Genomic DNA, 14,782 nt, shown 5'->3' with positions numbered 1-14,782 from the left:
CATTGATAGAGTGTGACAGATGTTTGCAGGAATTTGTAGCAGATATTTAAAAGACTTTTTAAAAGTTTGCAAAATATAAATTCGTTAAATCAACCTTAAAAAACTGTGGAAAGACATGTTCCTTAACAAATGTTAGGTACTTAAGATTAGGTGTTTAAATTGAAATATTTAAAAAATATTGAGACTGAGATATTTTAAAAATATTGTAACCGAAGTATTTCAGATTATAAAGTAACAGAAAATTCTACGATAAAACAGGTCTGTATCGTACCAATCGTTATTCTCTATTCGTACACGCAGTAATTACACTGTTCCTCTTTTAACTAAAATATTAGAGTCGAATTAATTGGTAGGTACCACGTGTAAGGTTTCGACGATATTCGGGCAAATCGGAGGATTTCGAGCAAGCGTGATTCGGAATATTGCACCGCTCGAGGCTGCAAAGGGCTGGAACGCAATACGGACAGATTCGTAGCCTGGCCACATCGATGCGAAATTACATGTCAATGTCCACGCGAGAGTATTAGGTTTCGTGATTGACGACGGTTTACTCCGAACCTACAATTGCTTGCAGAACGGTCATAGGTTATCTATTAAGATTGATCCGTGTCGAGGCAAAGCACTATATCAATTAACCGAAAGGCGTGTTCATCCGGCGGCTGGATCAGCCGAAGGCGATCAATCGCGATCTGAAGATATCGATCGATCTAATCGACCAACGATCCAATTTAATCCGTTACGCTCTAGATATTCAGCCTTGGAATTTGTTACTGTTGTGCGAAGTAGAACGACGTTTTTAACATTGAAAAATTACATAGAGTTTCTCTTGTCTTTCAAATTACACGGGACATTCTAAAATTAAACCTATTTAAATCTTTTAGAAACTTGTAATGCAAGCTTTCAATCAACCAGTAATTTGGACGAATTGCTATTTAAACACGTATTCTTAGAATTTGTCAGTGTTTTCGAAAGCGGAATAAAATTAGCGTTACGGATAAGTTGTAAGTCATCCTCAGCTAAAAGTTGACGATTATTTGCAATAACGTAACGATGAAGATATTACGTCGTCCGAAAAGTTTCTTTCGTTTTATAAGGAAATAGTGGATGCACAACATTTTCCGTTTTATATTATTTTATCGAATTACGTATGGTCCATTTTATCCTATCGAGATAAAGATTACAACGTTCGAAAGATTACATTTCATGTTTGTATAAAGATGCGTTGTTGTAAAAGACAGGTTTCTAAAAGAAAGACACTTTTTGAACAACCTATATAATACGAAGTTATGAAACCTTCTTAAAAAAAGAATCAAAACTACGTTTTCTATCATAAATATGATTCCACGTTACAAACCAGGATTCAGGAAATCCACTTAAATTCGAGGTAAAAAGAATTAAAAATTATATTACTAAATTAGAAACTAGATATCCTACTCGTCACCTTAAAGATCTACCTGCAAATTAATCAAATAATCATACACGTCGATTCTCTTAAAACGTGTATCACGAAAAATTCATGGTGCGAAATTCTAGCGATTGCCAACAGCAATGAAAACTTCATAAATGGAAACAGAACGAAAGAGCGTGTGGAACACGATCGTTTGCAAATATTACCGGACGCGTAATTAACTATAAAGGGTGGTCAGAGGAGAGTCTGGCTCGTCGCATACTATATTGCCGCGCAATTAAGATATAGGTCCCCAAGGAAACCGAGGAGTCAAGCAACTGCCAGCAACAATTTGGCGGTACGTAATTACGCCACCACGAAATAACGCGGGATTTCCAGAGACCTCTTTGTCTCTTTCTCTCCCCTCCCTCTATTGTCTCTCTCTCTCTCTCTCTCTTGTTCTGTTACTAAAGGGTTTGCAATCGCGGGGCCATTGCCTTCAGGTTATTCGAACCTAAATTGGGTCCATATCGAGCCGAGACGAATAGTTCGGCCCGTAGGGTTATTCGTCTTGTCGAATTAACCGTGCAACTAGCCGGTAGAGTCCGAGAGCCGTGGCGATCGTTTGCCAAGATTGAGGAAAATTGAGGATGAACAGGCCACCGATTTTGGGAAACGTAGGATTACAAGATTCATTGGAGGTGATAAAGTGTACAGAGGGCGATTTCGAATCGGCAGAACAGATTTTACAAAGATTCATGATTCCAAGTAGAAATTCAATATTTTCATCTTTCTCTTGATTTGCAATTTTGTTACAGGCAAAATTAATGAACAATGGACAACAAGATTCAGAATTTGAAATGGGAAAGCGAATACTTTGTGCCTTCTGTTGGTTTAAAAACTTGTTACGAACGAAGTTTGTGAAATGTTGGGAAAATTCGTAGTTTGGCATGGGCAATTCAATGTTTCTGGTTATGAAATGTCATAATTATGAAACGAATGAAAAACGAAGAATCTAATATGTCATACTTTTTGTTAGAATTGTCTTGTTGATAGAATAAAAATTTAGAGAAATGAAAAGAGCAACGGGGCAGGGGATTTTGTGAAATACTACGAAAAGTATGCAAAATTCATTGTGGATGATGAATTATGTGGAAGGTGGTTGATAAATGGGAAGATCGATCGAACAATTGCAAGAACAATTCTATACAATCTCAAACTTCCGATCATTTCTTAAATCCTAAACGTCATCAATCAAAAGTAAGCTTTGCAGTAGCGACGTTCTTAAATTTAATCCGAAATTATCCCCAGTAAGATAACAAGCACGCGACAAGAACTTCAAAGAGCTTCAAACTCGCAATCAGCTGATCGCTGGCCGAGATATTTGATTACGTATCAAAGGAATAAATCGTTCCCGGGTGTTTAGCGAGAATCTTTGTCACGTTTCCCATTCATTACATATAATAGTACGTTTCGTGTGTGGCAAATACAATTTATCGCTCATGGTCATGAAATTCTACTGCCAGGTTAACCGATCCTGATATTCCTGATACTTTTACGTCGACGATTCTCTCTCGTTTAGGTTTACACAATAGAAAATATACGAAAAATGGTATAATTATAAGAGAATAATATTAAAAGTACGATAAAGCGATGGTACCGCAAACAATGTAACTGCATAACGAAGTTGAACCTGTGGATCGTATAAATTATATTCGATAAACCGTCGTTGAAACGTAAATGATCAATTAATATTCGCGTTTTTAACCTGTTATAGTTTAAACATAGATCTATTATCAGGAAATATTCGATACAATGAATGTATTTTTATGAAGAAAATATAAGGATATATTTGTTCACTTTTTAAAAAGTTTCACGTGTTTTTGAATTAATAAATCTATCAAAAGCTTTAATTATCAGAGTTGCCGTGCCAATGTTTTTCCGACTCGAAAAATGAATTTTAATTCACCGAGTTTCCAATAGCTTTTAATAAACGCGGATGAGCGTTAACATATCGGGCAGAATTATACTTCAACTAACGAATTTTGTTCAAAAGTATGTAAAACAAGCAGCGTACCATATTATTCTGCAATCTCCAATTTTCTATATGAGAAAAAAAAAATTGCTAAATTGCAATCAGCTCGACAATCGGTCGTTTATTTTCCTCTAGTCAAATAAAATATTCCGCGTCCCTTAAATCTCGATCTAAAAATTGCCTTAATGAATATTTTCTATGAACACATTTCGCTCTGTTCGCGTAAGCATATCTTTCGTACGTTACTAATTATGCTCCATTATTCATCAAACAGCGAGTGTGTGTTAGTGTATTATGTAACTAAAAATAGCATAGATAATTAAAGAAATAGTTGATATTTCAACCTCGAAGATATATTTTTATTTAAACGGCACTTTAAAATCCACATCGATATCTATGTAAACCCTAAAAGAAGTTTCCACGATTTCAAAACAAGACACATAATTTTCTCAAACTTCTTGGAATCGTAGGATTCAGTTTGCAGGAGCTAAATAATTCACCTCGTTTTTCATAATTTTCCAAAACAAAATTACATTAATCAACAAACGCGACTCCGATACACTATCACGTGTGTTCATTTAAAAACGACTATGTATTTCACGGGAAGCATAAATCGGTGGAAAATTTGATAATCTCACCTGGACAGCGGGCTGCTGATGATGTAATGCGTGTAGTAAAATATACTGGCGACGGAGATGAGCAACAGCGCCGCGACGCATCGTTTCACCGTGGCCTGCTTGACGACGCAGCGCGGACCGACGGCGCTTAGTAAAGGAACGCCAGCCTCGACCGCGGAAATCTTCATCACCATCGTCTCATCCGACGAGGTAACGGTTTGTCTCTCAGATTAGTCCTAGATCGTTTTACTCAGCCCGTGGAAACGTAAAACGGACCGTGAACACGCGGAATCGTGGTCGCAGCCGCGCCGACAGTCCCTAACTTCCGGAAACAAGAATATCCTCTTTTTTCGCTGGGCATCGGCTCTGCTCATAGTCGTTCACGCTCTTTCTCGCCGATATCTCTTGAATATCTTGCCTCGAGAGGATCGAATCTGTCTGCGAGAGTCACTCGAAACCTCGATCGAATACGCTTCGTCGAAGATCAACGTGGAATCAATCCGGTCTTCAAACACGATCTCGAATTTTCGAGAATTATCCAGCTAAAATCGAGGATCTTTTGGAAAGAGGAATCACCGATCGATAAATCGAAAGTTTCCTTTGTCTTTTCTTCGTTTCAGAAAGAATTTATTCCGCGTTTCCCGCGTAACGCAATATTTATTAACGATCGAAAATACGAATAAAGTTCTGGCCTTTCGTTATTCTTCCTTTTTTATTTTATTTTCTTTCTTTCTTTTTTTGTTCTTTTTGAGAGCTGCGTCAGCTCGAAGCTAGAACCTCAGTTCGTGAGCGATGGGTCCTGGATCGAATCCGATCCGTCCTTTAAAAAACATCGATGATAGCTCAAGGATAAGGAACAGATCGCCACTTGTTGCGTTTCCACGACGGCAGCACGATCACCATTTTGCGAGCAGCACGGGGTCGCGCCGTCCATCGCAGTCGTTTTTAACCCATTTGGCTAAAGTTCCTTCGATGGATCCACTCTTCTTGGTTTCTCAGCGATCGGTGCCTCGGATCCTCGACATTCTTCTCATCTGCGTATCGACGAATTTTCTTGATATTGTCCGTTTGAGAGCATATCGCGACTTTCGTCGGACGATTATCGTGAAATACGACTCTGCGCTACTAAGAAGAATACCTTAGATGAACGTGACAGGTTCTCCAAAGTCCAGAAAGTCCAAGTGAAACCGTGTTGGAAATTCTTCAGCCGGCACGGCTGGAACGTTTGTGAAATTCGGCCTCAGTTTCTGGCTTCGGTTGTACGGTTAACTGATTTTACGGCACCGCCATTTGTTACAGCGTACGACTGCTTCAAGATATCTTTTGTCTCGTAGACGCGCCTGCGAAGCTATTCACTCGTAAATTTTCGAGACCTTCTTGCTCTTCTAGCTTCTGTGCTTGTCTCCACCCTGTTCTTAACGTGTGTCGTGCACGTCGTTCCTTTCTTTCCTGGTCTCCGAGGTGGCCCAACCCTCTTTCTACCTGTCAATTAGGGACGATGGAAAGCTACGATGCTTCCCAGTTGGAACGATTTTCGAGCGTTACCCCAGCGCTTTTATCGATCTCTTTCGTGCTACGTTCCTGGCTCCCCTTGTTTCGCTCCTTCTGCAACAGTCAATGTGGAATGTCCATTGAACGAACGATGAACAACAAACGGGACGATTATGCTTCTCTATTGGAAGTTGAAGGATCGATTCCCAATACTCGAAGGATGTTCTTGTAGAAGGGATGGTGAGAAGAAGGGTGAAGATTTTGAGAATTGCATCGTTTGGGAATAAATCGATACTGAGATGATTGGGTAGGTCAATTGGTGTTTTATACGAAACAATCGTATCGCGATTTGTACGGGAACCTCTCAGAAGCGAAATTGATCAAATTTACTTCTTATAGACTTCTCAGTTTCGTTTTATGGGTACGTGATTATTATTGAACTGAAAGTATTCATATCCTAAAGTTACATAAATAATGGTAAATTGCAGGAAACTTTGGAACAATCTTAATATTCGACGATTGCTATTCTGGAGTTAATCAGTACAGCTTCTAAGTAATTTATGTAAAATAACGTACATGTAGTGGTGGATAGAAGAGAGTTTAAAGAACGAACAGTATAAAAAGCACTACAATTTTTTTTTTATAGTTTATTTTGGTTTTTTACAATTTGTCCTGAAGGACATTTGGTAAAGTATTGTATCTTAGTTATTAGGAAAAAAAAAAAAATAAAAATATAGCATGTGAGCGAGGTGCCATCTTCGTGTTTGCTAGGTTATATCTTTTATGATAAGCAGTACAATTGTAGAAAAAAAGTTACAATTGCCAAGAGCAATTAGAATATGAATACATATAACATAGATAACTGTCTTCAACGCGGTAAAAAAAGCTTGGTACAATAAAGTCACCATTAATGTACTGTGGTTGTACACAACGATGAATTAAAAAATTCTTTTTGTCCGATGCTGTGTAACAGATAAACGCGCGGTATGGGATAAAGAAGATATTCCACTACGATTATTTATTTAAACAGGTTTAAGAATAAATATAAGAAATCGTGAGAAAATTTCACGGTGGACATCCGTAATCGAAAGTAATTTTTAAAAGAGATTTTATAAAACTCTGTCCATAGTGTCACTACAAAACCGAGCTTGGAGAATTAAACAAACTCCAAATCAGTGATATATATAATAACAGTAATATAGTAAGTAATCTATGATATATAAAATAAAATATATAATTCCCAGAGACTTCAAATATTTCGGTACAATTATTTACTCGCAAGGAATCTAAAAATCTCATTTGTAAAAAAGAAATCACAAAAAAGAAACCGAGGACGACGCGATATGACTCCAATAGTCATAGAAGACCACAGAAGAACTAGGACGTCGATAACGAATAACTGATACATCATCGTGCAGTAACTTGTCTCTGGAGTCCGATAATAAACCAGTAGAAAGGGGGATGCAAAAATCGAGGCAGGCCTGGACATAATCGAGCGATCGGTGAGGCCAGCCCCGAGACCGCCATCAAAAAACGATTAAACACCGCGCAACGACAAGCGGAGCGATCAGGTCGCTCGACAACTCCAATTAATCGATCGTACTTCCGCGGAATGGCGTTGCAATTTCAACCGACTCGGTCCAACATCGCAGGTTCGTCTCTTTTCTCTCTAATTTTTTCCCGTCGATCGTACATCGGTCGTAGCAAGAAGTCCATTAATCAACCACCCCCGCAGCGATGCGAGTCTTTGTCATGGGGACCGTGCGCCTCTGTCTGTATCGTTTCAAAGAGAGCTTTCCCTTCAACTTTCCCCTGGAGGATAGCAGGAAAAGGACAGAGAACGATTCGGACAAAAAGAAAGAGAAAAAAGAGGGGGCGGGAGAGAAAGGTAGGAAAATAAATTGAAAATGATCCGGCGAAGGGTAGAAGGATGACCGGGTTGGCGAATGGGGTAGAATCGACGCCAAGAAGATTCTCTCGAGAAGAATATCGTCCTTCGTTCGTCGCTTCCATGTGCCCCTTGAGAGCTGACCTAACATTTTTCCAACCGAGGAACACTGACGCCTCTCGCGAATAAGAACAGAGTTTGCTATTCGTGGATGAATGTAGAATTTAATTACGTGAGCTTTTAGAGAGCGGAGAATATTTGAGAGGAAAGAAACGAGAGTTTGGGAAAATTTGAGAACGATTGGTTGAACAAGAGTTTGACTGTTTGATCGTTGTAGTAACTTTTGTCACGTAGCTCTTCTTGCTATTTGTTTCACGCTGAAGTGCTATTTATGCTCTTGTTTTACTTTCCTTATAACTGGAAAAAATCTCGTAAGAAATATCTATTTACTGCTTCTTATAAATTACTCTCGTAGTTCATTAGAGAATTACGTACACAATGTCACGTGTCTACGAAATTAAATTTACATCGATATATTGTTTTCTAAGCGTTTACGTATAAATGAAATCCTATCGATTTGTCGTATAAGCTACTACAATACACAGTATACCCACAGTATATAACGTACTACAATGTAGTTGAAGAACAAAGGAGAAATTAATATTGAAATCAATACAGACGTTATATTAATTACCTCGTATAACAAACACAAAATCTCCATTTCATTCTACTACTCTGGTTTTTCAACTCGTTCGTTTCATTCATATATTCTCCTCTCGCCTTATTTCTTGGAAAGCCAAACACTCGTTTCCGATCAATCTCGTTCACAGTATCATTCTTGAGACACCATCTTAACACACATAAACAAATACACTGACAAAATTCCAAGTATTTCTAGGCCACGCGTAGAAAACCCAATGTTCCAAACAATACCGACCCTCGAAATGATAAACGAGCCCAAAGGTATTCTTTGGAAAGGTAAAAAATGCGCCTTATTAAATCCCATCGGTGCATTCAGCAAAAATGTGCCGAGGGGTCCGGTCGAACGATTCACTCAACAACAAAAAAAAAGAAAAAATATTGCTTTTTCACTTCACAGACATATATCTCCAGTTTGACGAGGTTTGGTCTCGCGATGGAAAAAGTTCGCGAACCGGCTCCGGCCAAAAAGACAGAAAAAGAAGGAAACGACGAATCAGAGTCAAGCCAAACGACAGATGGAGAGAGTAGGACAGAAGCCTGAGGGCCAGAACGGAATGCATTTGCCAGATTAAAACGCCATTGGAGTGCATCGAGGTGCCTGTAAATATGCTTGTGGAAGGACGAACGAGCCGACGAACGAGTCGGGGTTTTCCCTCGGATGAAATTGGATCTGCGCGATTCCAAACTCTCTCTCAGCCAGACAAACGAACGTTTTCGCCTTCTACTCTGGTTCGTTCGCCGGAGCTGCTCCAAGCCGGAAGAAAGATGACTCCATTTGGAGGAATAATCAGCGGAAGCTCGCGTGATCATTTCGCGGCGATCGAGCAGCGCTCTTTTGCCCTCCTTCCCCTTATCCTCTCGCGGCGTGCAATCTAACCGGGACGCTGCGCTGCACCTACGTGCGGATCCGCCCTTTAAATCCGCGCACGTGATGCATCCGACTAACGACCCACTCGGGGAGCCAAAACGTGTCTCTTGAATTAAGCACCGCTCAGCCTCGTACGTTTCGAGGGGATACAGAATTACCGCGGTGCGATGAATTATTCAGATAACGAAATGTGTAGAGGTGTGTGTATTTGCACCGGGAATTTTTGTTTTCGATTACATTTTCGGCTTACGGCTCGTTTCGGACCGGATGCAAAAGAGATGCGATCGAATTTGCATTTGAGGCGTTTTCTTACAGGACAAGCAGCATGATTTCCTTGGACTTCCTGGATTTTTCTTTTTCATAGGATTTTTGAGTTCGTTATGTATGATGATACCAATTGGGCATGGTTAAAGCGATAAGGTTGTTCGTATATGTTTAATTGGTGAAAAATGCAGACTAACGTGTATTAATTTGTATATTGGTCGAATGAAAGGGTTGAAAGGGGTGAACGAAAGTATGATTGTAGAATTTGTTAAGCGATGAGATTAAATTGCATCGGAAGCTTTTCTTTTCGATATCTAGTAACATTGTTTCACTGCTTGTTCATTCTTTTATTCCTGTTTTTCTTGTTATTTAATAACAATTGTTATTAGATTATTGAAATGAGAATGTGATTATTCGTTCAATGAGAAAGTTTCACTTTCGTTGATTACTATAAATCATCAGTAGACTGTCCAATTTCATTCTATTGATGTGAACGTCTTATTTTTCTGTACTATTATTAATCGTCAATAATTTGTTATATTTTAAAGATCAAACGGTTTGTTGATTCTTATCTAGGTTTAGATGAATTCCATATTAAATCATAAAATTCAAGAAGCATTATACATATAGGGTATATGTGGTAACACGATAAATCATTGTTTCGGCGAAACGAGCGACGATTTTTTCAGGACAGAGCCCAGGGACACAAGGATCCGGGAAACAGTATTTCCGAACGATTTCCCACTGTCACCGCTATTTCTCACCGTGCGGCCGAACCTTACCGCGTCTTTCGACGCGAGACAAAGAGCTGTGAAATCAACACCCTTCCTAGAGGAGATGCTTTTAAAAATTCTGACACGTAGTAACTATTTCTCACGTGAAATAACCATTTCTTAGATCTACCTCTTAATATCATGTTCTAATTGTATTCTATTAAACGTGTAAGTACAATAATTTTTAACAGGTTGCCGTACTAATTCAAATATTTTTCTGTGACACTTTTAAAAAGGTCTAACTTCGTGTGGTAATTTATATTCATCAATAAAACGATAAAGAAACGATTTCGAAAATAGGAAAGAAAAGTCATTTTCTCTAAACTTATGTTCGAATACACTTTCAAAATCTCTGTTGCAATCCACAGAATCCACACAATTCCAATATACCACACGAGTATTCTCTCCAAAAACTTGCACCCCTTTTTCCTTTTCTTACAATCTAGACACAGCAATCTCGCAGCCAATTAAATTCCAAAACCTCTCTCTACCGTGTACAATTTTCCTCTGGAAGCCTAGACGTGACGCAGAAAATACTTCGCGTGCAACATATAGTAGCGGACAAAAGAAAGTCTAAATCTTACAAGAATACCATAATTTTACAGAATTGTATTTGACAAGAACAATGAATAAATGTAATATTTATACAGTCCAGAACAGGTAACAGCCTACAGTCTAATGACAAATATTTAATACAAAAATTACTAATATACACAGATGAGTGACTAAACTGTGCATGTTTATGTATTTATTAGAAATTTGAAAGTGCAAAAGTGTACAGAACGCTCATAATATAGAAAACTGTATAGAACACCCAAAGTATAGTACTTGCTTTATATTTAATTATACCTGCATTATATGGATATGATATTCATACAATAGCAAGTACTATAGCTTGAGTATATTATACTTTCTTACATATTACTTCTTGCATGAATCTTTTTAATTTCATATAAATATAAATAAAACAATTATACCTCGGACGTTCTATACATTTTTGCACATTCGACAAATTAAAATGTGCCAAACGAAGCTCTGTCTAGTCGTACTCGTAAAAATCTGAATTTTCACGACTATTCTCAGTTTATAAATTACTTATAGCAACTGTGAACTTTCTCTTGTCCGTAACTGTACTACTTGAGACCCGACAAACCCATGGAGTTTTGCAGTTTCGCTGCGTGTGCGTAAACCAATCCGCTCTCGGACGTATCAGGACTGTGTTATATTATAACGTAACGGGATGCACGAGAGAGAACGCGTAACAGAAACACGATGGGCGTGGATTTCATTTCACGCGTCTATCACGTGCACTGCAAACGAATTGCACGATGAAACGCTAGCCGTAAACGGCCACAGTTTTTCCATTCTAAATCTTGCTTCTAAACTTTCTCCGTTTCTGACTGCACTCGCGGAAGGGTTTATAATCGGCAAACGATCATCCCTTGCTTGACATACGCGGAGACGGGGATGAACGTGTAGATTTCGAAGCTGTCTATTTAGTGATTTGTGGAGTATAGCGTTTGATTGGTGAAATGGTGGCTGTTGCGTGTGACAGTGAGTGGGATTGTTCGGTCTTCTTTTGATTTTAGCAGTGCTAGGGTTGTTTAACTCATCCAACGATAGGAATGGACATTTACGTCACGCTTCGGCTCGGTTATACGTGAAGATCGTAGGAAAGGAATATGACAAGCTATTAAAAAATAATTAGTTCCAATTACTATACGAAAATTGTCATTCTTAATTCGTTGTGCAATCGGATATGTATTTTATATTCCGTTGAATATCGCGCAAAGTTCGTTGTTACAATATGTTCTTAGTTCTCAGCAAAATTGCGAAGATGTATCGCTTACTTTGAGAAAACCTATCTTTGAACCTAAAGAGTTGTTCTTTTTATCTTAATCATCAAGTGACATCAAAATAAAAAAAATCGGCAAACCAGTTTATCGCGTTTTTCTCCTGTGTTTCTCATATTGAACTTTCTACCAAAGCAAAGTCGCTGCTTTTCGTTTTTACAGACGTTCTTCATATTTCATGATATCATTTAGACAATTGTACTTTGCAAATAACCATAATTGGAAGTGTGTAAAAAATCCTGTTATTTGAAGAGTTGTTTGAAGAAAGTGCGATATGTAAATCGAGGATAGAGATTTATTTTCCATGCTTCGTTACATTGTAGCGAAAACTCGCTAAGGGGGAGAAAATCCGCCGAAACTAATGTTCTTCGACCCACGTCTCTTAAGATCTTTTTGCTCGTTTTCATGAATACTACTCCTCAAGTTTGGCACCAACTTTCATAAACACTCAGTATACCTACTTAAATGAGACAATTATGTATTCTATGTATTGTATGTTTTTACGAATCGTTTTCTGTTGACTGATCGATCGAATGCCACCGTTCGATGTTCGATACGGATGCCAGTGTCCGAACAACGTCGGTATTGAGCCGTTCCGTGTCGGATACGATTAACATAAATTTGCTTTAATGCCTCAAACTCTGATATCCAAGATATACCAACCTCTCGTGTCAAATTTAATGCACTTGATGAAACGAAAAAATCGATCGTCCTTGCGATTGGTAAACTAAAATCGCGTAAGTAAACCTTAGAGATAAGACAATAGATATCCGGTTGAACGGCGTCGTGGCGAAATTAACCGGGCTGTTTCCCGGGTAGCAAAGTCTCCTATTCGATAATTTAGCGAAGTCAGTCTCTGGAATAGCTCGTGGAAGCCAGTGCTGGAGCACCGTGAACCGAAAGGTATCGCGATGGCGCGCGGCGATAATTGCTCGCTCCGAAAAGGCCATAACTCACGCGACGCGCCGCGGACGCAGAATTTCAAAGGAGATTTTAATGGTCGAAGTTGCCCGTGATTGGTCGCCTGTGAAACGCGGCCGTCGAACCGTTGGACAAAAAATTAATTTCAAATCGGATTTCAACCGTGGCCGAGCTCGCGAATCTCGGCGACGTCACGTGCCGCGCGTTTAATCGATGATATTTCAGGGCTCATAATCGCGTACCCGCCAGTGATAATGACGCAGGATTCTTTGCACGCGTTCAATTTCATCGTTAATGGTGTCTTTTTGTGGAAGAATCGTTTGCTCTCGCTCGAATGGAAAGATAATCGATTAATAGGTCGAGGAAGATGAAAGAATTTGAACGATGAGGGACAGAAAGATTGTCGGCGAAAAAAATTGGTGGTCGGTGACGGAAGAAATGGGAGATAAAAGTGCTGGATTGATGGTTAACCCTTCCTGAATCGATACTTTGTGCACGAGACGTTAACAATTTTATTAAACCAGCTGTTCAGATTTTTTCTTTCATTTTTTTTTAAACGGTGCACAGAAGAATTAGATTCTCACGCTGATTTCTTTTCCTGCTTCTTGTGTTCGTATATCTTTTTTAAATTATTGCCATACTATAACGACATCATACGAAGCTCACGGAATTTTTATTTTCTTAATTGGCACAGTAAAACCGTCCTAAACGGTTGATGATGTAATTGTTTTAAATAGCATTATGGAAATATACGTGGAAACTTTTCATTGTTAATCCCCTTATTGGTAAATGTTATTGTTATAGTCGTTGGGATATTTATTTCAATTCGTGAATATGTCAACGAGTAGTTTAGAAGTTTAAAGCGACTTTTTCACAGAGAGCAGCAGAGAATTCCATGCCCGTGAAACGTCTAAGTTTTTTTTAGTTGTTTCACTCTCAAGTACCTTTGTGCAAATCCTCGACTGTCGATTTAAAACTTTTCACACGCCAACATATCTACGCCGGATTTTAAGGTGGCAAATTAACACGCGGAATATATCCAATGTTTCTTTTTCCCGGAATGAAAAATCCCACCCTAAACGAAATTTAATTAAATCGTAAAGTCCTCGACTTTGATGCGAAGCTCGGATTCTAATTTGTCATTGGACCTCCACGCTGAAATATAAGTTTCGTTTGCTAAACGTTTTATTCTGTGGTGAGAAACGTGGCAAATCTGAGATTAAACAGAACGAGCCTGCAACGTAGAATCAACTGAGGGAAAACATTATATCTGTGTTAATTTTTATAGTTCTAGAAAATCGAGTTGAAAATTTTTTACAAAATTACAACGAATTCTAAATTATTTTAAATGCAGTACCTAGATCATAAATAAAAAAAAAAGAACTATTTCACACGCGCGTATATCTGTTATTAAGATAAATCTCCTTTGTAACCATTTTAATTATTTCTCTGTAATTTGATATTAGTTCACTATGCATGGAATTTTAAATGAAACGCATTAATTATTTCAGCTTTGAATATTACGAATAGACTGACTGATTATTTATTCTTTACATTCCAAAAAATAATTAATTCATTAAAAAGTTAATGGGAGATCCATCCAGCCAGTGTTTAACGATAATGTTTATTACAAATACGAATAAAAATTATACGCCGTTAAAAAAGCCACTGGTGGATTTACAGCATTCTACCGTTAAACCAAACATACATCGTATCGACTGTCTGCTTTAGCCAATCAAACAACAATTACCTTCAAATATGTCGAATACAAAGCAGCGTATAACAATAATGTTTGTTAAAAATACGGATAAAAATTATACACTTTTAAAAAAGCCACTGGTGGATTTACAGGATTCTACCAATGAACCAAACATACATCGTATCGACTGACTACTTCAGCCAATCAAACAACAATTATCCTCAAATATATCAAATACAAAGCAACGTGTAACAATAATATTTGTTAAAAACATGCATGAAAAT

The 14,782-nt window shown here is 38.2% G+C and overlaps 2 protein-coding genes across 5 annotated transcripts in view; both read right to left on the bottom strand.

Annotated features, from left to right (window-relative positions):
* LOC132909357 (bifunctional heparan sulfate N-deacetylase/N-sulfotransferase) overlaps positions 1 to 14,782 on the bottom strand; it is a 258,711-nt gene that overhangs the window by 93,205 nt on the left and 150,724 nt on the right. For all 4 annotated transcript variants that reach the window (XM_060964145.1, XM_060964146.1, XM_060964147.1 and 1 more), the window contains one exon: positions 4,061 to 5,644. In XM_060964145.1, coding sequence (XP_060820128.1) covers positions 4,061 to 4,233 — 173 coding nt within the window. In that variant the 5' untranslated portion in view covers positions 4,234 to 5,644. The remainder of the gene's footprint in view (positions 1 to 4,060; positions 5,645 to 14,782) is intronic.
* LOC132909360 (endoribonuclease CG2145-like) overlaps positions 1 to 14,782 on the bottom strand; it is a 290,224-nt gene that overhangs the window by 221,771 nt on the left and 53,671 nt on the right. The window lies entirely within an intron of this gene.

The sequence above is a fragment of the Bombus pascuorum genome, chromosome 7 (genome assembly GCF_905332965.1).
Source record: "Bombus pascuorum chromosome 7, iyBomPasc1.1, whole genome shotgun sequence".
Lineage (NCBI taxonomy): Eukaryota > Metazoa > Arthropoda > Insecta > Hymenoptera > Apidae > Bombus > Bombus pascuorum.
The sequence above is the reverse complement of the archived record's forward strand: the minus strand, read 5'-3'. Positions and strand labels throughout refer to the sequence as shown.